The following is a 26,554-nucleotide window of genomic DNA, read 5'->3' on the forward strand; positions in this document are numbered from 1 at the left end:
CATGACGGGGGGAGGGTCAGAGGGAGAAGCAGACCCCCTGCTGAGCAGGGAGCCCAATGCGGGACTCGATCCCGGGACTCCAGGATCATGACCTGAGCCGAAGGCAGTCGCTTAACCAACTGAGCCACCCAGGCGCCCTAACTGATGATTTTAATGTGAATATTCATCAGCTTAGTAAAGAGAATGATCAGAATTTACAGACTGTTGTGAGGATGAAATACCTTTTAAGATCATGATTATAAAACAGAATAAATAGATGTGATGTGGTTTCCAAATAAACCATTTTATAAGGCACGACACCACACTGAGAAGTTCAATGTCAGGAAACCACGTATTGCTCTTATGCAAATTGGAACATTATAAATGGTCCATTCTGTTATATCTCTTACCAAGTAAGGGCCACCAGATTAAAGAGGATTTTAAAAAAACATTTGGAAGCGACATAACTAGCTTCCCAAGATATACCATATGCAAAATTAGCCACACGTGCCTCCTAACAGTTAGAACCTGGCATATCAAGTTAGAAGCAGGTCAGAAGTTACCCGCTGTCTCTCTGCGCTCCTGCAAAACTTCTGTTCTCTTGGTCTGGGCATGGGTGACGTGATCCTCCCCAAAGGTGGAAATCTAGGTCCTACGACCTCACAAAGTTCCTTCAGCTCTCCAGTGCTCTGTTTCTGTATGAACTCCGCCTTTTTTCATGCTGTTCTCTTCATGCCTCTTACAGTTTCTGGGAAAATAATTGGAAAATAAAAGCCAGTCGCCAGTTACACGTTCTCTTTTCCATTGTTCTGCTAGAACAGCCCTTGCAGGATAGATTCCTTAGATTCTAAGAACCTCAGTCTAAAAATCCCCGACTCTGACTCCGTTCTAAAGTAGTGACAGTGGGTGAAGCCTCACTCAGTCTTGCTTAATCCAGCCCTCTTCTTTAAGGAAGCCCTTTTCCTGAAATACATCGGTCATACAGAAAAGTACACAAGTCAGAGATCTATAACTCGATGAATTTTTACAAAACTGAACCCCCTACGTAAGCACCTCTAGATTAAGAAATAGAACGTTATTGGCACTCTGGGCGCTTGGCTGGTCCCCCACCTAGTCATCCTTTACAACAAAAGGACCACTGTGCTGTCTCCCATCACCATAGGTTGGGTTTGCCTGCATTTCAGCTTCATAGACGTGGAATCCTGTTGCATGTGTTCTTCTGTGTCCCGCTTATTTTGTGCACCGCTCTGCCTGTGAGGCCCAAACTGGTGGTTATAGTAGTTGTTTTTCCACCGTGGTGTATATAATATTCCATTGTATAATTGTATACTATACTGTGGCTTAATTATCCAGGCTACTGTTGGTGGACATTGGGTTTTTCCAGTTTGGGGCTATTGGGCAGAATGCCGCTGTGTTCGTATTTCTGCCCTGAAGCAAACTTGCTGGGTCCTGTGCGTACGATCATTGGCATAAGATGTTGCTGGGTAGTTTTCCAAAGTGATTGTATTAATTTACACTCCCACCAGCAACTACAAGAGTTCAGTTACTCCACACCCTTTTCAATTTTATCCATTTCAGTACATATGTTAATAGTATCTTGGTATGGTTTTCACTTGTCTTTCTTGCTGACTGATGATGTTGACTACCTTTTCATGTGTACGTTGACCATTTGGGTTTGCTTTCTAAGTCTGTTTTTTTTTAATTCGGTATTCTGCCTTTTTTCTTACCGATTGGTATGCATTCTTTATTTATATTGGATGCAAGCCCTTTATTAGAAATATATGGCAAATAGATTCTTCCATTATGGCTTGCCTTTTGCTGTCTTAGTTGTATTTTTGGATAACAAAGTTTTTAATCTTCAGGAAGTCTGATTTATCAGTCTCTTCCTTTACGGTTAGTGCTTTTTTGCATCTCTCTAAGAACGCCCTCTACTCCTGGAAGAGTCAGCTTTGCTAGAAGGCAAGGAGAGTTGGGATATCTCAGAAGCCCTCTGGGAGCTCTTACTCTTACCTCCTGCAGACCTGTTGAGAGAGCAGCCGTGTTCCATTTTTTGCCTTTGTGAACTGTTATTTGAGCAGATGGCGGCTCAGGATTTCCAAGTTGTCATGAAAGAAGATGAGGGGCTGTACCATGTCCATGGCTTTTCCAGATCTCAGTGGCCCGTGGTGGCATGATGGAATTAGAACCCTATTCCCAGGACACTCGCAATGAGCCTTACGGCTGATTGATGCATCCCGGGATGAGTTGAAAGGGCTCTACAGACTTGGGGTCATGTGCGCATGGAAACATGCCTGGAGTTCCCTTTTTAACCTGTAGCTCTGAGAGGATAGAAAACTGAATATTCTTCCGTCCGTAATGCATATTGTTTTGTATCACAAGCTAGAAATGACTTGCATGGAAATCTGGCCCTGTTAGCTGCACAGCTTCTCAAAGGCACAAGTCTGGTAGTTAGCACTCAATTTTTAAATGGTTCAAAACCCATAACTTCACAGTGTCTTTTTCAGTTATTTTTTTGTGAATAGTGGAGAATTCAGAAGGAAGTCACATTGCTCGAAGAGAGAGGTCATTTCCCGAGTTTTTGTTTTTGTTTTTGTTTTTAAAGATTTTATTTGTTTATTTGACAGAGAGAGACACAGTGAGAGAGGGAACACAAGCAGGGGGAGTGGGAGAGGGAGAAGCAGTCTTCCCGCTGAGCAGGGAGCCCCATGTGGGGCTCGCTCCTGGGACTCCAGGATCATGACCTGAGCCGAAGGCAGACGCTTAACGACTGAGCCACCCAGATGCCCCATGTTTTTGTTTTTTTTATGAATTCTTAGGAGGTAAGATGCTGAATCGCATAACTAGCATTGTTTTCCTCGTGGCGTTGGCTATGGGGAAGCTTGGAGCTCAGGTGCGGGGGGAGGATTTCACGGACCCGACTTCTGCGTCTGACCCCACTGCTGATTGCCTCCCATCTTCATTTCCCCTGACTCTCATTTTTCTCATCAAATTCTAAGGGTTTTTTTGGTCATGCTGCATTTATGTAAAACGTTTTAATTCTGGAAGGATAAGGCATTAAAAAAAATTCTTGAATTAACTTGTTCTTTTTCAGAGTTTTTAAAAAGACCTTCTGAAGTTAACACTGTCCTGCCCGTTGGGCAACCATGGGGGGCGACTCACTGAATCCCCAGCATTGCTGAGGGACTCAGCAGAGACGGAGCTGAGATTCAGCCTCAGGACCCAGCCCTGTGCTGTTGGTCTGTAGGAGCGGAGGAGAGATTCCAGTGTTTTCCATCTTTTCAGGCTTCGGAAAGAAGTCTGCTTCCCGCTGGAGACAGATGCGTAAATGGAAGCTTAGAAGAAAGTAGACTCAATGTCATACTATTTTATAAGGAAACCAGTGGTGCTCTTGATGGCTGAGCCAGCTCAAATTTCATGGCTGTGCTCCTTTAGCTTTGTTGTGTGTGTGTGTGTGTGTGTGTGCACGCGCTGGAAAACAGCACTTTGCTTTTATTTGTTGTTGCTGGTTTTAAATAGTGGGATCCATCCATTTCTTCCCGGTGCCCTTGTCCAGAAGATCATCAGTGAGAGAATGGCCAGAATTGCACTGGGAATCCTTGGATGCTTAATGAATATTGATTGTGTTGACTTTAAGATTTAAAACTGCGCTGGTTCCCTTTAAGAGAAGTAGCCAAGTCACATCAGGCCTAATGTTTCCCGGAGGAACTTCATGCAGAATATATATTGAGGGCTATTTGCGTGTTCGAAGAGCTGATCACCTGAGGAAGAGGAAGAAAGCATAGTCTCACTTGTGTTCTCTTGAGAAGCTGGAAACAGTTTCTTCTTTAAAACTATTCCCACTGTTTGAAAATCTTCTGCCTTGTAGAATACCAGGGATACTTTCAAATCTTTGTGCACACGGTTAGCACCAACAGCACACCCTGGGACGGCCGTGGAGGTGTTGGGTCTGACTCCCTCTGCCGCTGTACGCCCCAACCCCCCAGTCCAGCAGAGCCTCCTGTGCCCAGCACCTTGGGCCTGCACGTCTATTGTAGAGCTCAGTGCCTGTGACTTTGGGCTTTAGTCCTCTGCTTCCTGTCCGTGTGTGGAGAGACCTATACAAAGGGGACAGGTGAGGGGTACCTGGGGGGCTCAGTCATTGAGCGTCTGTCTTTGGCTCAGATCATGATCCCAGGGCCCTGGGATCGAGCCCCACGTCGGGCTCCCTGCTCCGCAGGAAGCCTGCTTCTCCCTCTCCCACTCCCCCTGCTTGTGTTCCCTCTCTCACTGTCTCTCTCTCTCTGGGTCAAATAAATAAATAAAATCTTAAAAAAAAAAAGGGGGGACAGGTGAAATGTCAGGCTCTTATCTGTCTTCTTGGGAATGAACTTTTAGTCATCCCTGAGAAGCCTATTAAAAACACACTCACCCATATATTGTGCCTTTAATATTCTCCTGGTTGTTAAAAGTTACCTCAGTAATCCACGCTTATTATTAGAACATGTCAAACCCTTCAGAGGAATGGAAAGTAAAATTTAGTCTCTCCCTTCCTGCCTTCCATTCCACCTCCAACCTCCGTGTAACCAGGGCTGACATCTGATGTGTGTCTCTCTGTTTTTTTCTAAATACACATACAAGGTTGGCAGGTGAGGGCAGGTTCAGGGCGGTAGTACTTGTTTATTTAAAAAGCAGAGTTGTATTAAACAGACTGTTCTGTTACTTTGGTTTTCCCCCACGTAGTAGCTTATTCTGGACATCTTTCCACAGGAAAATGCATGTTAGTTGAGGGGGAAGAATAGGAAAGCATCTGACCCCTGGAAGAGTGCTGCTACCTTAGGGGGACAAGATAGGGCGAGAAAAGACCGGGAAGGACAGTCCATCCTGGGGGAGCCACAGCAGCTGCCCTTTTAAATGCGCTTGTGGCAAAGTGCACACTCGGGTCCCACTTTCAGGGCCCTGGTGTAACCACTGTCGGGGAGGGTGTGCAACTGGGTCTCACTTTAGCCGCTGCAGAGCCTGTGCTATGAGATTCAGTGATCAGAGGGCAGCTTGCTGCGCACTTCAGTGAATTAGGCCCCTCCAAGGGTTAAAGGGTGTTTCTTCCTCACTGCTTCTGTTTCCCAGTCTGGCAGTAGGGGTTTGGGGCTGAATGTTGTTGCCACTTTTGCCTCTCTGTGTTACTTCGTGTCAAATTTATTCAGGGTCTGAGGTTCCTTACTGTAAGTCTGAGGTGGGCTTTTTGAAGACTGCGTCCTGAGCTAGCATGTGCGTCCTCTGCCTGGTGCCTGGTGCCCCAGGGGCCCTGGCTGCTCTTCCAGCCCATTTGAAGGAAGGAACTCAGCCTGACTTTTATGGCAGCAAAGCACAATTGTCCGGGCTGCTTAGCTCCCTCAGTTCAGACAGGCTGCTAATGAGTGCAAGGTCATGGTCGCATCCCTGTTGGCAGAGAGCTGAGGACAGTCTTCTGCATTTTGTCACAGATTTTTGTTTTTGTAGCGTGAGCCGACAAATCCATGTCTTCTCCCCTCAGTCTCCCCATCTTATGGGGGTGGGGGAGAGGAGGAAGTCCCCTTGTTTTACAAGGGAAATGTGAAGTTCAATATTTGAAGTACCTTACAATCTTTCCTTGGAAAGCACTCTGTAGAAACACATTATCTCTAATGGTTCCAAACACGTGTCATGGAGGAACTGTCAGCCCTGATGGATGTGTTTTTCTTCCCGACCCCTCTTTTTAGAACCCACACGGCGGTTAAAATAGCTCCAAGATACAGCGCGCCTGTAATCCACGTCCTGGACGCATCTAAGAGCGTGGTGGTGGTAAGTGTGGGGCCTTGCGTTCCTTCAGATATATTGTAAGGAGAAGAGAAGATGCAGAGTTCAGGGTATTTCCCAAGATCATCTTCTATTTTTGTCCAAGTCTACTAAAAAAAAATGTGGAAGAAGAGCCTACAGCTTGTCACAGTGTCACTGCGGGGGTCTGCATTGCCGGAAGGGGGGGCCAGGTGACGTGTCCTGTGCTTTCGAAGACCGCGTCCTGAGCTAGCAGCGGAACGCTGGTCTGAGCAACAGAGACATGGTACCAAGACACTCGTGACCTTGACACCAACCCAGAGGGAGAGAGGTTTCAGCCATTTACATGCATTTACAAATATGAATATATACTGTCTTAACTCCACACCAGAGCTAAAAGGAATGTGGAATTTTATTTATTTATTTATTTTTAAAGATTTTATTTATTTATTTGAGAGTGAGAAGGAGAGAGCATGAGAGGGGGAGGGTCAGAGGGAGAAGCAGGCTCCCCGCCGAGCAGGGAGCCCGATGCGGGACTTGATCCTGGGACTCCAGGATCATGACCTGAGCTGAAGGCAGTTGCTTAACCAACTGAGCCACCCAGGCGCCCCTGGAATGTGGAATTTTAAAAAATGACCTATGTCCAGATAAAAAGACCCTTAACTCAGAATGGGCCAGTTGACCCTACCCAAAGAGAGAAAAACATTCTCTAGATGTTCAAAACCCAGAATAATAGATGCTTTTTCTCAGTAAATGTAATAAACAACATACCTGAGTGTGTTTTTATGCTTCTCTCCATCAGTGAAGCCCAGTATCCTCTCTTGCTGTTACGTGTTTCATTTGTTTCATTGTATAATAGGAAATAATAGCTGGAGAGAATCTGAGGGACCGTGTGGTCCCGTGGTTTCCAGGTTTGTTTTAGCCACAGAAACATTGTCTGCAAGTACAGCCCGGTATGGATAAGAGCAGCCCCTTCCATCCTTCATCCCGCCCCTAGTTCTCGAAAGAGCACAATTTTAAAAACCGCTAATATAGTGCAGCCTTCTGATTTGTGGGCGAGGAGAGTGACCGAGGGGCTCTGATGATTCGTGAGACTGCCCAGTGACATCACGCGGCCTGAACTCGGGTGACCACATGTCCTAAGCCATTTTCCAAAGGCATCCTTCCAGATCTGTGAATTCATTTATATTGAAGTTGAACAATAATGACTAACATTACTGGAAATTGATAGGGTGCCAGACACTGTGCTAAGTGCTTTCCGTGGATTTTTTTTTTTAAACCCCCATGAAGCAGATACTTTGAGAGGTGAAGACACAGGAATGGAGAGGTTAGTACCCCTCTTGAAGCCAGACGTCCGTCACGCGGCAAGTGTGGGGTGTAGAGGCAGGCGGTCTTAACTCCATTGCCTCGTTAAACTTGCTGCCATTAATATTTAAGTGATCCTCCTTTATTCAGAAGGATACGATTAAATCAGACTGGAATCATAGAGTTGCAGTTTTTCATTTGCCATTGATGTAGACTAATGTGTAAATTACATTTCTACAATTTCAGAACAGTTTTTTGTATCTTATATTTGGATTGTGCTTCATATATCGAGCTTATATCGAGTTCATGATTGAGTAACCATTGGGCCTATTTTTAAGGCTTGTTGCTATTTTCAAATGCTAAGGAATGACTGAACATTTCCCGTTTGGAGACCAGGCTGTTGGCCCTTTTTAAGTCCATGGTGGTAGTGTTGCCCCCACAGGTAGGGGGATGACTCTGGGTGGGAAGGAACTGGCCTCTGGATTCTATCTTGAGGGCACTCCGTCACCGTCTTGAAGAGTAATGCAGCAGGGGCCGAGCCGAAAGCCCGGAGATGAGGCGTGGGTACTGGTGCTCTTGCCGGTCGGTCCGGCTGGACAGCCGGCAGTGGTTAGCTCTTCTCAGATACAAAGAGATGGCCCCCTTCTGAAATTACTCAGACATAAGTGCGATGATAAGTCATTTGGGTCATTGCTGGTGACACTTCTCAGGAGTCAGTGGTACAATTCATTTAGGCTGATTGTCGGTTCAGAGTCTTTTGATCCGACCCCAGTGAGCGTGGCCCAGGCCCGTGCTCTGGACCACTGGCTCCAGCATCTGAAAGATTCCGAAATGTGGCAACTATGGGATCATTGGAGCTTTAGACCTCAGGATGCCCCTGCTGTCTTTCCTTTCTTTTTAAATAAAAAACGAGGTGCCAATATTTAGTTCTTTCTAAATTATAAACTGTATTTTCAACTTCTCCCCTCTCACTGTGCTATTGCTGTTATGAAAAATGAAGAATAAAAGAATAAAACACGTGTGAATGGTTGGCCTGAAAACCCACGACGAGCTCTGATTTGTGGTGGAAAGATCACAAAGATAAGCCCGTATAATGGGCCATGAGCAAGTCAGACTGGGCAGGGAGGGGCTTGTCACTCTGGCTCTGGGAGCTGGGGCCCCCAGGGTATGGACAGTGCCAGCAAACTGGTGTGCCCTGTCTACCCGATGGGAGCCATGTCAGAGTCCTGTTAAAAGTCCTTTGGATGTTTAGAAAAATCAGGATTTTGCTTTCTCAGGGTCTAAAATCTCACAGAATGCAGAATTTTAAACAATATTTCAAACAATATTTAAAATCACCGATTTCATGTGCATGGCGGGCTCAACAGCAAGCATTCCCTTCCTGTCTCCATTTAGCTCTGCTGGCTTAAGTGAGGACCCCATTGAGTTAAGGTGGATGAAAGGCTGGGAGGTACTTTGTGGTGTGAATACCATTCAGGAGTCTATTGTCAGGCTTGTCACAGTGGTCTTTTCTGATTAGGTTCCTAAAAGTGATTTGGCTTTATACTAACTCTTAGGGGATTGGATTGCTGTTAGAGATACTTAGAAAATTCATGTAGAATTAAAGGCATTTCAAGCCGGTGGGCACCTCAGCCATCGTCCAGCCTAACTTGGTCAGTTTCACATAATGATACTGACCTTCCAGGCCCTTGTGTTGGAAGATCCAGCTGGAGGCTGAGAGATGAGATGGGGCAGCACAGGGTTTTGAGCTGATGGTGATCAGCAGCCATTTCCTCTTTCTGGATAATTGTATTTTGAGCTTTGGTGGTGGCTATTCTCCCATTACCTTGATAATCCCAGTCATAAACAATATATAGCTGATCCTAGTTTTAGAATTGACTAAGTCGCCTCACATTTCTCAGATGATGGGTTTCCTTTCTTTCCTTAGCACAAGCTCGTAGTTGACCATGAAGATCAGCCTCATTCCTTCAGCAGACATTTAGTGAGGAGACACCTTGTATGTGCCAGGTACAGAGCTAGAAACCAGGGACATGAAGGCAGTTAAGGTGCAGTCCTGCCCTCCAAGGGCTTGTCCTCTAGTGAGCCAAGTGGATACACAGATACTAAAAGCCTGTGGGAAATGCAATGAGGGAGAGAGGCACCGAGTACCTTTGAAACATAGATCGGTACCTGACCAATGTGTTGTGTGGGTCCCTGGGACCACCCTCAGTTTCAGTGATTTGCTAGAAGGACTCAAAGAACTCAGAAATACCGTTATACTCACAGTCACGCTGTATTGCAGTGAAAGAATACAGATTAAAATCCGCAGAGGCAAAAGATACAAAAGGTGGAATCCAAGAAAGGGCAGGCACCAGCTTCCAGGTGTCCTCCCCCGTGGAGTCCTACGGACAGTGCTTAATCCTTCCAAGAGTGAGGCGGGACACCACGGGCAGCGCATTGCCGACCAGGGAAGCTCAGCCAAGCCTTGGTATCCAGGGCTTCTCCTGGGAGTCAGTCCCGTAGGAATGGAATGCTTTAAGCACCTGACTCGCCTTAGTTACTCCAGAGTCAGACAGATACAACATAAGCCAGGTCTCCCCAAAATCACATTGTTAGCGTAAACTATGCAGGGTGGCCCAGGGCTCCAGGTGGACGAAGACTCTTATCAGGCAGGATATTGCAAGGGCTTAGAGCTTATCTCTCAGGATCCATCAAGAGCGAGGCGTTTCTCTGGAATGTGTGAGAGTTGGACATCCTAGGTCTACTGAGGTAGCCCTCGGCTGCACGCCCCGGCAGGAATTAGCGAAGCTGGCGAAGGGAGGGGGAATGACGTGAACGAGGGAAAGCTCCTTGAAGGAGGCGTCACCAGAACTGACCAGTGTTGCTCCTGTTTTGTTTGTCTCCTTTTGCTCCTCTGTGGTTCTTGAATTTCGATCTTGCATGTTCAGTGCTCGCAACTATTAGATGAGAATCTAAAGGATGAATATTTTGAGGAGATCATGGAAGAATATGAAGATATTAGACAGGACCATTATGAGTCTCTCAAGGTAAGTGACAAAAACAGGTCCCTGATGGTTGGGCATTAAAACGATCCTGCATTTTTGAATGTGACTTTATTGTTTTATGGAGGGCAAAGGTTTAGGATCATTTTAGAGAAGCCCTGTTTTCTAGTTCAAATCGGAATTCTCTGGTGTCTGAGTTCCCAGTAATTTGGGGTTATACTAAAATTAATTTCATTTATTCCACCAAACATTTATTGGGTACACAGTAGATGTTAGGTGCTGTGCCTGAGAGCAGAGTTATGAGAACGAATGAAACATATCCAGCAGGAGAACAAGAACTGAAACGGTGTGTGGACATGATTCCCCCGGATCCTTGTTCTTGAAATAATGGAAGAAAATGAAGACATCAGACAGGACCATTGCAGCCTCTCTCCCTACTGCCTAGTGCAGGCTGCAGAGCGGTGTTAAAGGAACTGTCCCTCTCTACATAAGCTTCAGGGAATCCTTGGGCAGCAGACGTAATCACTCGTTAGAAGTCACTGGGATATTTCTTCCCGGTTCATCTGCCTGTTGGACCTTGTCCGTGGTGGGGGGCACTTTGGGGGTGGTTAGGCGAGCGAAAGGAGACAACAAACGGCATGAAGAGAACAGGTGTTTCTGAGGTGTTGACTAGCCCAAGATTCTGTGGTTGGCTTTCTGCCTCTCCTCAGGTCTGCCCACAGTTGACAGTTTCCTAGCTCTGCCTTCTGGTCCTAGGGCCGGTCGACGGCAGGCCGGTTAGCCCTGGCCTCGGATGTTCTAAAAGGGTAGGCGGGATGCCGCTCCATTGCCGGGCTTACTGCAGGGTTGAGGGATCTACATATCAACATTTAATGGGTATTTACTGAATCTTTACTCTCTATTGTTCTGGTGCTAACATGGAGCCATATTGGGTGGAAAAGGAAGAGCTTCTTATGATATGAATTTTCATTAATAAAAGCATTTGTGTTTGTTTTGTTTTGTTTTTACACAAGTCATGTACTAGCTTTGGGGACATACTTCCATAGTAGCAGCTGGAGAGAGAAGAGTCTCCGACTAAAATAACTTTTCTTTTGTTCATAGGAGAGAAGATACTTAACCTTAAGTCAAGCTAGAAAAAACGGTTTCCGTATTGACTGGCTGTCGGAGCCCCCTCCAGGTCTGTCTGGCTGTCGGTTAGAGAAAGGCTGCGTGTGATAGTGAGGGCTGGAGAGGTGTTTGCACGTACTTGGCTACAGAATCAAATGTGCAGCTAGAGACTCTTACTTGTGTCTAATAATAGTGATGAAGCACAGTGATGATTTAAAAGAAAAGGAAATAGGTACCATTTACGGAGGACCAGACTGACTGCACTCTGTAGTGAATGTGCTGTTGTCCCCACTTACATGTGAAGATCCTGAGTTTCGGGTGAGAACATGAAAGGTTACTGGGATTCTCTCTCTGGTCTGTCTTCTGACCCCACACTCTTTTCTCTGTGTGGGGCTCGAGGGGCCCCCCGCAACTTGACATAAGTTCTGGAGACCTGCCTGGGTGGCCTGGGTCGTGGGGCAGGCCCAAGTGTAGACATGGAGTGCTTGAGATCAAAGATGCCCTCACCCTGAACAGACCTTTAGAACATTCCAGCAAAGCAAGAGCTCCTATTTCCTGTGCACTCTTTCCCATTCTCTCTCTGAATGCTTCCTTCTATTTCTTTTGTTTTTTCTTTTTTTTCCTTTCTTATTTCCAGCCATCTCTCTTGCCTTATGGAGTTGTTCATGAGGGAATAAAATATGGAAGATGTTTTGACACGCTTAGAAGGGCATGAGGTACAAATGCAGAACTGAGACAGGGTGAACAGGGGTTGTATTACTTGAATCCTTATTTCCAAGGTAATGCCTCAAATCCACTCTCCTGGCTCACAACATCAGTGTTACGCATATGATCGGCAGAGTGGAGAGCATTAAATTGGAAATGTAGGTGCACTTGGTTCTACTTTCAGTCCTGCTGAGTTCAGTGTGGGTGAGTAGGAGGAATGCCACATTGGGAGTCAGGAGGTCGGGTTCTACTCCCAGTTTGGCTCCTCGCTCCGAATCACTGAACGACCTTGAGCATCTCACTTCCATGGTTGACAGTTTCTAATGTGTAAAAAGGAGTTACCCTATGGAAGATGGTGAGGATAAAAGAAGATCAGCTTTTGAAAAATGTAAATCACTGGATAGTCCAACTACTGTTTTCCCTTTACCTTTCACTATGAAATTAGAAAAACATCACAGGGAAAGTCCCATTTTAGCCCAAATATCCAGCACGATTCAGCAGAGACAGTCCTCTGAAGGCAGCAGTGGGGATACTTTTCGAATGGCCCTCTGTCCCCAGGGTGGGGCTGCTGTGGGGCTCTGCACCTGTTACTTCAGAAGGGCAGAGGCCCCGAGGTATAGCCCAAAGAGATGTTTCTGAGGACAACCCAGTCTTCCAGTAGTCGCAGGAAGTCACTAAAGGGAAAAAGAGGAGCTCTTCTCTCAAGGTCCTTGGTGGTAAAATTCCAGAATAGCATCCTTCAGTGACTACAAGGCAAGAGGGAGCTTTCATCCAGAGGAAATCTAGCTTCTTCTTAACGGTCAAACACATCAACACAATTTAATGTTATGAAGAAGAGATTGTTCTGAATAGTAAAAAGATGACCAGCAACAAATGAGATAGAGCTACTGTGAGCATGTATGAAAAGATAGAGATTTCCAGGCAGAAGTAAGAAGCAGTGCCTACTCTCCCCGTACTTTTCTCCCTCTCACGTCTACCTCTGACTATCTGGTGACACAAAAATACTCCGGAGGCTCCGGTGTTATCCCACAGCACCTGAGATGAGTAGGAGAGCGTAAGTTCTCTGATCCCTATTTACAGAGCAGGGAACTGAGGACACGGAGGCCAGGAAGCTGGTGGGGTGGTCGTGGCATCTGACCCTGGCCTGATCCTGCCCCAGGCTTGGGGGGACAGGGTGCAGTAATGTCACTCCTGGTGTCCCAGAGGGCCCCGTGGCACCATCTGTCTCCAAATTCTTTGTCATTAATTCACTTATGATCTATTTTAGACTCGCAGGGAGGTGTAAAGAACAATATGTTGAACACCCATATATACCTGCTATATATATATTAGGTACATAAGACCTAAGAAATAACCCATTTTTTGACTTGATTATTTGTTTTTTGGGTGTTGAGTTTGAGAAATTCTATATAGATCTTGGATACCAGCCCTTAGGTACATAAGACCTAAGAAATAACCTGTAGGGGCACCCGGGTGGCTCAGTCGGTTAAGCGTCTGCCTTCGGCTCAGGTCATGATGCCAGGGTCCTGGGATCGGGTCTCGTGTTGGGCTCCCTACTTAGTGGGGAGCCTGCTTTTCCCTCTTCCTCTGCCTGCCGCCCCCCTGCTTGTGCTCTCTCTCTCTCTCTGACAAATAAAATCTTTAAGAAAACAAAAAAGAACCTGGTGCCCATTTAAAAAAAAACAAAAACAAAGCAGAACATACGTAGTGGAAGTCGCCCTAGCGCCCCTCCCTCCCCTGCAGGATCCTGAATTTGATGCCTTCTTTCCGTGCATTTCCTTATGTTTTGCCTGCGTACGTATATAGCAGTGGGCAGTAGAGATGATTGATTCAGGTTTCTAACGTTTTTCTAAGTGGCTTCCTGCGTGTGCCTTTCTACAGTGGCATTTATTGTAGTATTGTCTTCATTTGTGCAAGTGAAGAGAAACCCAAGTCTCTTCTCTTGGACCGAAGGGCTGAGGGAAGAATTTCCAAGGGCGGTGTAGACAGTCAGCCCCTCGGGAAGAGTGATTTGATTTAAATTCGCTGCGGAGTTACTCCTTCTCCGTGATCATTTAAAGTTCCACTCTTTGAGGGGCGCCTGGGTGGCTCAGTCGTTAAGCGTCTGTCTTCGGCTCAGGTCATGATCCCAGGGTCCTGGGATCGAGCCCCGCATCGGGCTCCCTGCTCCACGGGAAGCCTTCTTCTCCCTCTCCCACTCCCCCTGCTTGTGTTCCCTCTCTCGCTATGTCTCTCTCTGTCAAAAAAAAAAAAAAAAAAAAAAAAAAAAAATCTTTAAAGTTCCACTCTTTGTAAAACAAGTCCAACAGGCAACAGGAGGGAGAGAGAGGGGGAGCCCCAGAGCAGGGAAGAGGCTGCCAGGAGTGTCTGGTGCAGGCGACTCAGCCCCAGGCCCCGGCATTGGCCTTGACATAGGGGCTTCTTTTTACAGTGAAGCCCACGTTTCTTGGGACTCGGGTCTTCGAAGACTATGACCTGAGGAAGCTGGTGGCCTACATCGACTGGAAGCCCTTCTTCGATGTCTGGCAGCTCCGGGGCAAGTACCCGAATCGAAGCTTTCCCAAGATATTTAAGGACAAAACTGTAGGTTAGTTCAGTACGCCCTTCTTCCTTTCTGCTCTGCTATTCGAGACGTAGTGTCTGGACTTTGAAGAGGAGAAAGGGTGGCGAGCAGAGGGTTTGGATTCTGCCAGATAGTTTATTGCTATAATCGTTCACCTATTCAGCTCTTCTGTGGTTTTTAAACTGCTAGATCGGTCCTTATTTATGGGATAATTGGGTATTTTGTTGGTCTGTTCTTTGATAAATGCTTATCGACGTCAGTTACGAGGCAGGCTCTGTGGCGGGCGCTGGGGATGAACAGAAGGTAACAGGGGTAACCCCTGCCCTCCAGTGCAGGGCTCACAGCTGGTGCGGCCACCAATGATGGGCAGTTCCTGCGCGGCCCTCCAAGCTCCTGCCTCGGGGCTGAGTCCAGGGCGTTCGTGAACACACGATAACAAGACAGATCTGGGGGAGGTGGTATGTGAAGTACTTTTTGAAGATGAAATGGGAGGGACTGGGATTGGGGATATGAGATGTTCCTGGAGAAAAGGATGTCCCCAGCAGAGGAGACAGGATGGGAAGGCACAGTCACATGTGCCCACTGGGGGAAATGCCAGGAGCCCATTGTGCCGGGATCACTGGTGGGGGGAGGGGGTGAGAAGCTGGAGGTGTGGGTGAGCTGGTAAACCGCTGGCCCCACTTCTCAGGCCCAGCCCCACCCCCAGAATCTACCCCCAGGGGCATGGGATCACAATGCCAAGCCTCTAGAGGATTAGGAGAGAGCCAGAGAGCAAGGTGGAGGGGTGTTCTGCTAGGAGGTTGGGGTGAGGGTCAAGGGGAGCCAGGTGCCCATTGTGCAGGGACAACCACCCAAGTGCAGTGCTGGAGCCCCTGCAGAGGGGCTGGGCCCACACCTCCCTCCTCCACCTGGTCCACGGCCCCAGAGGCCACTGTGAGGTCACTGGAGTGATGGGTGCACGAGGAAGGTCGGTGATGGAAGGCTCTGGCTGGCTTTGTTTCACTCGCTGTCTGAGACTGCGTTGGGGAGCCCCAGATTGGGCTCTCTCTGCCTCTTACTGAACAGAGGCATTTAGGGGCACTGCAGTCAGCCCGAACCGCTAACCCTCAGCCACTGACAGGCACCAGTGAAGTATTTGGGGGGATAAAGGGAGGATGGGAGAGGCTGGCTGAGGAGGGGGAGTGGCTTTAAAAAGAAGTATTTTTTGCTGGCTATCACTGGCATTTTTAAGTGAATTCTGACTATGTTTTCCTAATAGGTGAAGAGGCCAAAAAGGTCTATGACGATGCCCAGGACATGCTGGAAGTGCTGATCAGTGAGAAGAAGCTCCAAGCCAGGGGCGTGGTGGGGTTCTGGCCGGCGCAGAGCGTGGAAGACGACATCCACCTGTACGCGGAGGACGCAGCGCCACAGGCTGCGGAGCCCATAGCCACCTTCCACGGGCTAAGGCAGCAGGTATGGGGAACCGCGGTGCTAAAAAAAAAATCATAAATAGGAATTAAGCAAGCCTGAGCTGTGTATACATGATACACCTCACCCCAAATGACCACTCATAGGCCCAGGCCGAGACATTCGGGAGGACAGTGGACAGAAGGAGCCGGTGTGGGTTGAGAGGCTGGCCCCTTGGCACCAGCAGGAGAGGGGTGTTGGATGTGGTGTTGGACAGGCTGCCGGGACACACTGTTGCTGCCTCGGTGGTCACACACAGACGGATGTTTCCTTGATCAAAAACATCGGTTTGCATGCATGCATATTATTAAAACAGGCCGGTGGCTCCCTTTCTCAAGGGGAAGACAGGCGGAAGCACACATTTGCTGAATGTCTGTGACGTGCCAGGTGCTTAGTCGGGTGCTGGATGGACCGTCTTAATTCATTTCCACGCCGCCTTGTAGACAGTTTATGTTTCCATTCTACAGGGGGAGGGGGATGAGGGCCGATGGAGATGGTGCTAAGTCCACAGCTTTAGAGGGGAGAGCCCAGCTCGTCCACACGTGGTGGCTTCCCTCAGTGTGGCAAGAACTGGCATTTCTCAACACGGTTGCCTCTCCTGTGTCCCCACCTGGAAGAATGCAGATACCACGTGCGTGTCCCTGTGGCCGTGATGAAAGTTGTCCTCATCCAGAGTTGGAGCCAGAACTCACCAGAGCCATTAACAGAGGGTTGCAGTAAATCATCCTGCAAAGTTCCACTACCATTGTCAGTCATTCAGAAGCGATAGTATTGCTTTTAATCATAACCACCACGTAATTCATAATGACAGATAGTTTCACTGTAACAGCATCTGAAGGGATTCTTTTTTTTTTTAAAGATTTTATTTTTATTTAGTAGGTAGAGAGAGGAAGCACAAGCAGGGGGAGTGGCAGGCAGAGGGAGAAGCAGGCTCCTCACTGAGCAGGCAGCCCGATGTGGGACTCGATCCCAGGACCCTGAGATCATGACCTGAGCCGAAGGCAGACGCTTAACCAACTGAGCCACCCAGGCGTCCCGAAGGGATTCTTAAACTTGGGACACTGATACCGTAATAAGATCGGGGAGGGCAGCTACATCACTCCTGTCTGCACCCAGGCTCCGACACCACAGAACAGGAGGCCGCCGGTTGTAATGTTATGTATGGTCCCACCCCTCCTCACTAGCCAACTGGTGATTTTTCTTCTGCAGGTGTAATTTGGGTCACAAACCTCTGCCCTAGCCCTGTTTACGTCCAACACCATTCGTGACCGGGCAGGCTATGGCAGACCGTGTTAGGGCATTTAACAGCAGGACTTCTCGATGTGCACGTATGACGCATTCAGATAGCTCTTGCTGAGGAGGTGCTCTCTTCCAGTGCTCCGGAAGATGATTCTGGCTACAGCCACTTACTGCTGTGGGAGGCTTCTGTCTCAGACTGTAGTGGCCGTCTCTTCCGCGCTGTGAAGGGGCTCTGTGACCTGTCTCTGCTTGTGGTGCTGGGAAGCTCTGTGTCTGCCTCTGGCTTTTGTTAGTGAAGAATGGTTGATGGACAGAGTACATCATTTGATAACGGCCCCGCATCGTGGTCCCTGCGCTCTGTGACATTTCTGCGGGCCATTACCAAACACCTTCTGGCCATTTAACCATTTTCTGCCCAGTGTTGGTTAGGCTGTGCTTGTTTCCAGAGCTGGCAAGCAAATAATAGCTCTGAAGCCTCTGGCTTGCTGCTCACCGATTAATTGATCAGTCTTACGTGCCGTACAGCGGTCAAGAGCGTGGGTTGTGGTATCAGACCCCCGGACCTAGCACCGTCTGACACTGGGCTTGCTGATCAAGCTCTGTCTGCCTCAGGTTTCCTGTCTGTGCAATGGGGCTGATGGTATCACTTCCTTACGTCACACGGTCGTTGACAGCGTGACATTAGCGAGTTCCTGTACAGCAGCAAGAGTAGCGCCTGACGTACAGCGAGCACTCGGTGAACACTAGTTACTAGCTCTTTATCTTCTCGGCAAGTGTTTGTTGATTGTGAGATATGTATACGACCTTATTTGTCTGCTTGGTGGCAGGGGGGAGTCCATCACCATTTGGGCATGAGAAATGGGCAAGGGCGGGCACCTGGCCTTGAGGAGAGACTCCCGAAGCTGGGCTGCTGAATTCTGGGTTTGGTGTCAGGCCGGCCCAGGCACAGCCTCGCGGTCTCCTGAGCCACCACTGTGGCGGGCAGCACGGGGCCCTGGGCTGCTGACCAGAGGTTTGCTGAACTGCATCTGTTGATGCTAAGTAGAGGCTTAGGCATTTGTGGATCCCTTTTGGATGTAACTTCTGGATTTAATGTTGATCTTGAATTGAAAACACTTTTGGGGGAAATTTGTTTTATATGAATGTTTAGGGTTCCAGTTCCCAGCACAGTGCCTGGAGGCATGCAATAAATGTGGGAAGGAGCAAATTCATTGGTTTCTTGACTGTCTGTCACGTCATGTCATGTATTTTTTTAGAATCTTCTTTCACTTGTTGATTCCACAAATATTTATCAAATACTCGCTACGTATCAGGCCGTCTTCTAAGTACTGGGGATGTAACAGGGAACGAAACGGGCATCGCTGTGTGAAGCTTAGATCCGTCTGAAGAGACGAGATTGCTGTCTGTTGCGCATCGCTCCCACATCCGTGCTGACGGTCCGTCTGTCCGTCTGTTGGGTTTGAAGGCCGAGAAGGACCCTGCCAGCGCGGACCCGTACCAGTGCCTCTCGGACTTCATTGCTCCGCTGCATTCCGGCGTCCGCGACTACCTGGGTCTGTTTGCCGTCGCCTGCTTCGGGGTGGAGGAGCTGAGCAAGGCCTATGAGCAGGAGTGTGACGACTATAGCAGCATCATGGTCAAGGCTCTGGGAGACCGGCTGGCTGAGGTAGAGTGGCGGCGCTGGGGACAGACTGGGTGGGGAGCGCATGACGGTGCCGGGTGCGAAGCAGCCCTTAGCATCCATGTCCTGCCGTTTTGTTTTCACCGAGTCAGATGAGGCTGGCCTTAGCATCACATGCAATTTTAAAAAATCAGCTCTTCTCGAATTGCTCTCATACATCATCTTTTGGGCAAAGGAATGCCTCCAGCGATGCCGTAGTTTGTAGCCGTCCTTAGAACCGCGACCTCTTTGCTGTAGTTCTGATGTCTCTCTTTGCTTGTTGTGTGACGTTTTCCTGAGGAGCCTGAAAAATTCAGGACAAATTTCTACGCCAGGACTCCTTGTTCTCGTGTTGCGATCCTCTGTAGATTCATCTTCCTGTACGTGGCCGGGGTCCCCTCTGCTTCCCCTGAGGCTGGCAGGGGAGAAACTGGTAGCTGTAGTGGTCCCTGCTTCTCCTTGTGGCCACTGTCAGGGAAGTGTTTCAGTTCAAGGCCCTCGAATCCTCAGATCACTGAAGAGGATACGTCAGAGCCCAGGCTGAGGCCAGAACTGGGCAGAGAGCAGCTGATGAAGCGACAAGCGAGCTGAGAATGCAGTCGGCCCCTCTTGCCCAGTTCCTCCCGCCTGTGGTGCAGGCAAGGGCGGGGGTTGCCCCGGTCAGCTTTGATGGGGGGGGTGGCGGGGCGGGGGGCGCCGGTGCAGGGGACTCCTGCCTCTGCCCACACGCACGCCTTGCTCCCCGCTGCAGGCCTTTGCGGAGGAGCTCCACGAGCGGGTCCGCAGGGAGCTGTGGGCCTACTGCAGGTGCGAAGAGCTGGACGTTGCCGACCTGCGGCGGCTGCGCTACGAGGGCATCCGGCCGGCGCCCGGCTACCCCAGCCAGCCTGACCACAGCGAGAAGCTCACCATGTGGAAGCTCGCCGACGTGGAGCGGTGCACGGGTGTGTGCGGGGAGCGGGGGGCGCCCTCCTTCCCCGTGCGGGTCACGGGCCTGCTCCGGTCACACACAGCAGTGCACACGTGGGAACGCTCGGAATGAACCCCCCCTTCCTCCCATCTAGCTCTTGATCCCACTGTTTTACAACTACATTATTGAATAGTCGTCTCAGACCCCTCGCTTTTAGATGGATCAATTCCCATTACTTTCTCTTAGGCTGTAACGGATGAGAATTTAGCTTATCATAGTGCCCGCCCATCTCCCGCCCTGATTTCCTGCTACAGGGCTCTCACTGCTTCTAATCTCACCATTAGCGACCTTCAAAGCCTTCAGTGAAGTAGTTCCCGTCAGCTCCTCCTCCTCTGGATGCTGCCCCTGCCCCTCAGCTTTTCCCCTTTATTAACACAACTAACAGTGTCAGTGGAATGAATCAGAAGCGTGCCATCAGTGCCGATCAGGTGAAAGGGACTTGGGTTCAGGTGAGGGACTGAGGCTTTTGGACACTGGCAGGAATGGCGTGGACTCCCTGAACCGTAAGATATGGGTTCGAGTCCTTCCCTGCCGTGAGCTACCTAGTGATCTCTGGCAAAGTGTTGAAACTTTGTGCTGCTCTGTTCCTTGTCCATAAGATGAGAGGCTTAGACGGGACAGCCCGGTGCTCCCTCTGTGTCCTGTGGGCTCGTTCCCAGGGCCCGACTGTTGTCATCCCAAGGGGCAGGAGCCTGGGGGTCCAGATGGTGCCTTTCTCCCAGGGCTGGCACTCCTTCTCTGAGAGGCCCAGGTTTAGGACCAAGTGGAGGCCTCTGTCCCTGAGATTGGAGGAATGGCGGGGGGCGGGGGGGTACAGACGGTCTTTTCAAGGTCTGTCCCCCTGGGTTAGAGGAGATCGGCCTGAATTTCATGCTGTGTCATGTGTCCACTTAGAAGGCATAAGCTCACTTTCATTCACCTGTTCCTTCTTAAACAAGAGCTTATTGGGTGCTGCCAACCGCCAGGCCCTATGCTGGGCACTGGAGAAATCAGCATTTTCCCCCCCCACCCCCTGCCCCCGTGTTGCTCTCTGCAGGCATTAGGTTAACGGAATCCCTAGCAATGGCACCTGCTTCAGCAGTATCCGGCCTTTACTTCTCCAATTTGAAGTCCAAATACTTTGCAGTGGGGAAAATTTCTAAGGATCAGGTAAGTTAGCCGTTTCTTTGTGTATGGCTTCCCTAGATGCCTGTCTTGTCTTAAATGGAACTGAAGAACCTGTTTTATTTTACATGTGAATGAGAATAAAAAGGGAGGGAAAGCGTGACAAAATTTACCCCCAGTTAATGTCTTAATTTGATATCAGCTTGTTACCCCGAAGCTCGCCCTCCCCATTTGCACACCTACACCCCCAACGCTCACACACTCTAGCCAGCATCTTGGCACCGGAAACTTACTGCATATTGTTTTCTGCCCAGAGGATAAGGCGACTTGGTGAACAGATAAATATCCATCTCCATCTAACTCAGTAGATTGCTATTATGACAAGAAATGGAAGGCATTTCGGGTTTCCTAGCAAATCCTGTGGGAACCTCACTTCAGAAAGTCTTATCATTTTGGTTTGATATGCTGCTTCTAATCTTTTGCAGATTGAGGATTATGCTCTTCGGAAGAACATGTCTGTGGCTGAGGTTGAGAAATGGCTGGGACCCATTTTGGGATACGACACAGAGTAACTTGTTTATTTATTTACTTTTTAAATCCTTTTCTCTGCTTGAGGATCCTCAAGGAAATAGAGTCCAGAGTGCCTTTAAAATGAACAGCAGTAGTAGCAACGTAAAAGCCCGGCCGCCTCACTCTGCTCCAGGCTTCGGAAGGCTGTTTGGTGGAACCTTGTAGAGGAGCAGGGCCTTCCTGTGTCCTTGGGAAGCAAGCGGCTCCTTTCCGGGGGACCTTGAACGAAGAGCAGCAAGCACAGCTCTGGTGGTTTTCCTGGTCCCCGCGGACGGGACAAGCTGGAGTTAGAGGTCTTTTGCCTTTCAAAGCAAGTCAGCTTGCTTTTTTTTTTTTTTTTTCATTTTTACCTTGCGTCTAGGAGGCCACTTATTTTTTTTTTTTTTTCTCTTGCTCTCTTAGAAAAAGGCCCGAGACTTAGCTGAGTAGAGAAATGTATAGAAAAACGTGACCCCGTGGCAAAATCACCCTGTGCGAAATGGGGCATTTTAATCTAAAACGGTTGCAACAGCACTCTGACAGGGAAGAAAGTACAACTCTGCTCTCCCTCTGGAAGACCTCGTTTTCATTTTCTGAAGTCCTGATTACATGGGTGCGGAAGTCCCTTTGGCAGAAGGTCCTCTCTCACCGCTGACTGCTTAGAAATGCTCAGGCTGTTTGCCCTAGGGTGGTCAGACACAGGGGTGTTCTCTTAGCATTTATGTCCTCTTCTAGTTTCATATTCTCTGCCCTGAGGGCGAAGAAGGAGGTGGGGTGAGGAAGTGGCTGCTCAGGGGAGTTAGCATCTTGTCGCTGTTTTCTGGAGTTGAGCAGGCTCTTGGCTGAGCCGCGGTGTCCTGTGCAGGGTTGGACCGACGAGCAGCGAGATTGCACTCAATTCCCCCATTTCTGTGCCGACCCGACTGTGGACTCCTGCAGTGTAGGACAGCACATTGACGTGTTCTCAGTTATTTTGGGGGAAATGGCTAAGAACATGGACTTCGACGTCAGACATACCTGGATTCACATTTCACCTTTGCCGCTGGCTGTGCAACGCGGGCAAATTACTTCCATTCTCCAACACTGTCTTCTCATCTGTACAGTGGGGACACCAGTTCCTCTGTCATGGGCCTGAGGGGTGGATAAATGAGGTGACACACGTAGGGCACGGAGCAGGGCATCTGACACACAGTAGCTTCTGTAGAGCTCAGTGAGTAGTGCCTCCAGCTCAGCACACGGTTAGTCTTCCTGGGAAGGGAATAGATTAACAGGTGAAAAGATACCAGGGGATCGCAGGTGATAAAGACTGGACCGCCTGCACGAGGTGCCCTTTCTGCGATTAGAGCCCCATTTACACTATGACTGGGACAGGGAAGCTGCCTTCATGTCCCATGAACCGTTAGGACTCATATTCTGTGTGACAGCCCTCTCCCTCAGCTCTCGTGATTTAAGCCTTGCTTCCCAAAGCAGTTCTAGCAAATGTACATTCATTCAAGTATATCAGAGGCGAAAGGAAAAAATCTTCGGAGAAGGAGAACCCTCCACATCTGCAGTGTACCCACGTGGACTTACAGAGGAACGGACCTTTCGGCCACCACTTGCCCTTGAAGCAAACACAGCTTTGTGCTTCTTGAGGTACAGTCGGTCTGTGCGTGAGTGAGAACGGGACTCAGTTTCCCGAGACACTTAGTCGGGAGACTTATCTTCTGTTCTGTAACAGGTGTGTTATTCTTGGTACCTTCTTCTGTGAGAAAGAGTAACCTCCTCCGAATATTTGACTGTGTTTCGTCAGAATTAGAGTTGCTAAGAGTCTCCTGATTTCGTTAAGTATTTTCCATCTCTTCCCTCAGCTGGTTATGTGACAGAATGGCTTCCTTAAATGTACTGTTCATCTCATCCCACGAGGGATGCCTTTTTTCCCAAAGACAGAAACAGTTCATGGAAGTTCGAGCCCCTATATATTCATGGAAGAATATAAAGTGCCAGTTGAAGCCCCCTCCCTTGTTTATGTCATACACTTGGAAGGCAGGTAGGTGGCCGTTCTGAATGCGGGGTCCCTTCTGTGTCAGTGCCTGTCCATGCAGAACCTCTTCTGGTCGTCACCGTCTGTGGCTGTCATTCGAACCCACTCATAGTCATCATCTTCACTGAAGATCCCACATTATTTTTCCCTCTAAAGAGGCGCTTGTTTGGCATCTTCCTCTCTCTGCTGCTTGCTCTGCTGTCCACACTGAGGAGTCTGGTTGGCGGGATGGTGGGGAGATCGGGTGTATGACAACCCATTTCTCCTTTGAGATATTCTCCTATGTCCTCACTGCACTCACAACTGAACTCACGTAAGAATAGTCCGCCTTCTTTCTGTTTCTCTCCGGCACGCCCTCAGCAGATACTGACTGACTGCTGTGTGCCCCCCACCTGCTCCCCCTTTCTCTCTTGAACCCAGTGAGGTTAGGTTTTTACCTGCCTCTTCTGGCATCAGTGACCCCTCAGAGGTTAGACCCAGTGGCCTTCCCGGAGATTTGTCATCTGCGTGGGCCTGGACAATGCAGACCCACTTCTTCAAAACTCTCCTTTCCCTGCTTCCCCCTTGGCATCACTCTCTGCTTATCCTTCTGTGTTTCTGATCATTTCTCAGCCATTTTCATAGTTTTTTTTCCTTCCTCTGCCCATTTGAATCCTGGTGTCCTCAAGGGCCTGGCATTAGTGACCTCCTTGGCATGTGTAGTTCCAGTGGGTGATCTCACTGAGTTAGTATCCCCATCTAAGCTCTGTCCTGAAGAGCACAGGGTACATCCAACAGCCCCTTCCAGGCAGACAGACAGACACCTCAGTGTGTCTCGTCTCATTCCTCTCCAATCGTGAAATTCAGTCATGAAGAATGGTGCCACCACTCCAACATGAAACCTCACACTTAGCCTATATCATCTTTGGCTTAGACTATTGCAGGTATCTGAAAAAGTCAGCACATGAAAGACACACTTAGCCTATTTTAGTCAGGATGGCGGCAGAGATATTTTGGGAAGGCAATGCTTAGATGAAGGCCTGACTTGGGATGTGAGGGATGAAGATGAAGAAACAAGGTAGGAACAAGCTGTCTTTGTTCATGAACAGGAGTATGAAGGGTTGGAAAGGTATCACATCTTCCCGAATTGATCTATAGGTTCAGTGCCATTTCCAACAGAAATTATAGTAGAGGCTATGTTCAATATGACAAGCAGGTGTTTAAATTTATATGGAAAAGCAAAGGACCAAGAATGGCTGAGTGCTACCAAATGTGAAGAAGAGGTTACGAGGTAGTAGGTTTCGTTGTATGTGGTGCAGAGGTGACCATTCCAAGCAGGGCCATGAAATGAGGAGCCTGCAGGGTAACCTGTGCATGTGTTGACCTTGACAACATGACGGAGGTGGCTTGGCGCATCCAGGAGGACAGGCAGGGTGACTCCACACGGGGTGCTGCAACAATGCTTATCTGAAGGGAAAAGGTGAAATTTGGTTTCTGCCTCACGTGTTATCCAACCGTCAATTCCAAATATATTAAGGTCTTAAATACAAAAAATATATATTTCAGTGTTTGCGTGGACAAGCCTAAGGGCAGGAAAGAATCCCTCGAGACATAAAGCACTAACCACAAAAATAAAAGATGATTAAATCAACTGGTTTTTTCTTTAAGATTGATGTTAAGCTAATAAACAATTTAAAGTAGCGAAAAGACAAACCATGACTTGAGATATTTGTATTACACTTGACTGACAAAGGATTGGTAGGCAGAATAGATAGAGGGTTCCTATTTAATAAAAAAAGAAACTTGGCAGAATTAGACTTGAAGAGGCATTTCCCAGAAGAGGAAATACACATGGCTTATAAAAAGTGTTCCACAGCCTCGGAGATCAGAAATATGAATTAAGACCACAACGAGATCCCATTTTACATCCATATTTTGCAGAAGTTAAGGAGCCTGATGATACGGGGTGCTGAAGAAGCTCTGTGAGAACTCTCAGGGTGCGGGCACGTGACCAGGCATCTCTGCTTCAGAAAACCATGCTATCTCCCAAAGTTGAACTCTTGCATGCGTTAGGATCTGGCTTACGACTCGGACTCCCCCTTGGGTATCCAACAGACTTGCACACATGTGCCCGGAGGTGTGGGCAATAACGTTCATAGCAACATCTTCATGATAGTCAAGAACCGAAACACCCAAAATGTCCATCTGTCTGTAGGGGGATGGGTAAATAAATTAGGTATATTCATACTAAGGGGTTATTATTCAGTAGTGGAAATGAATGAACTGCAGCTGTACGGGACAGTAAGAATGAATATCAGGAAATAAGAAGAACAAAAGCAGACCCCAGGAGATCATGGGCTATGATGCTATTTTTATGGAGCTCAAAAACAAGCAAAAACCAAAGAATATGTTGTCTAACCACATGTATCTGGTAAAACTATGTTGTAAAAAAAGAAGAAGTAACAGTGATAAACCAAAATTGAGCAGAGGAATTAACCCTGAGAGGGGGATCCTGAGCGGATCGCAGAGGGACACCTAGGTGGATGCAGGTCATTAGTAATATTCTAGTTCTCGGGTTGTATGATAGGTTTATGGCTGTTTGTTACATTATTCTTTATTAACAGAGTTTTGTATGTATTAAATGTTGTATTTAATGCATGTATCAAGTCTATTTTAAATAAAGATAGAATAAGCAAAAATCTGGGATGGTGACTTTGCATATAATGTTGTGTATGTGTCAGATAGATTTTTTTTCAGAAAGGAAGGACGTGTCGGCCAGAGTGAACAGCAGTGCAAAGGCGGGGGCAGAGGGGTGCTTTGTGCGTGGGCTTTGGTGAATGAGTGCACACAGTGCCGTTTGCTGCAGCACAGGATGTAGGAGGGGAGAAGAGATGAGTCTGGGACAAGGTTGACTTGACTGAATACGGGCAGTAGGATACGTGACTTTGGAATTTAGGAAGACTGGCCTTAGGATTGGGAAGCTTCAGTGTGGAGATGGAGGTCAGGCCACAAGTGTGGACAGGACAGCTTGTGGAGGATGTGAGGAGGAGGGAGCCCAAGACAGAACTGGATTCCAGGAATGGGGTGGGAGGGCAGCCCTCTGGGAGAGTCCACATCCGGAGGTCCAGGAGAGAGGGAGCAGCTGTGGCATCATCAGGGGCTGTGGGGACAC

At 48.4% G+C, this 26,554-nt stretch overlaps 1 protein-coding gene across 2 annotated transcripts in view; it reads left to right on the forward strand.

The window, feature by feature from the left end:
• Nucleotides 1-25,835, forward strand: part of MTR (5-methyltetrahydrofolate-homocysteine methyltransferase) — a 100,706-nt gene extending 74,871 nt beyond the window's left edge. For both annotated transcript variants that reach the window (XM_035008527.1, XM_035008526.1), the window contains 9 exons: nucleotides 5,694-5,775; nucleotides 9,981-10,079; nucleotides 11,136-11,211; nucleotides 14,278-14,433; nucleotides 15,668-15,864; nucleotides 18,563-18,763; nucleotides 19,509-19,701; nucleotides 20,764-20,876; nucleotides 21,317-25,835. In XM_035008527.1, coding sequence (XP_034864418.1) covers nucleotides 5,694-5,775; nucleotides 9,981-10,079; nucleotides 11,136-11,211; nucleotides 14,278-14,433; nucleotides 15,668-15,864; nucleotides 18,563-18,763; nucleotides 19,509-19,701; nucleotides 20,764-20,876; nucleotides 21,317-21,403 — 1,204 coding nt within the window. In that variant the 3' untranslated portion in view covers nucleotides 21,404-25,835. The remainder of the gene's footprint in view (nucleotides 1-5,693; nucleotides 5,776-9,980; nucleotides 10,080-11,135; nucleotides 11,212-14,277; nucleotides 14,434-15,667; nucleotides 15,865-18,562; nucleotides 18,764-19,508; nucleotides 19,702-20,763; nucleotides 20,877-21,316) is intronic.
• The last annotated feature ends 719 nt before the right edge of the window (nucleotides 25,836-26,554 follow it).

Source organism: Mirounga leonina, unplaced genomic scaffold (assembly GCF_011800145.1).
Source record: "Mirounga leonina isolate KUSES-001 unplaced genomic scaffold, KU_Mleo_1.0 Mir_152, whole genome shotgun sequence".
Lineage (NCBI taxonomy): Eukaryota > Metazoa > Chordata > Mammalia > Carnivora > Phocidae > Mirounga > Mirounga leonina.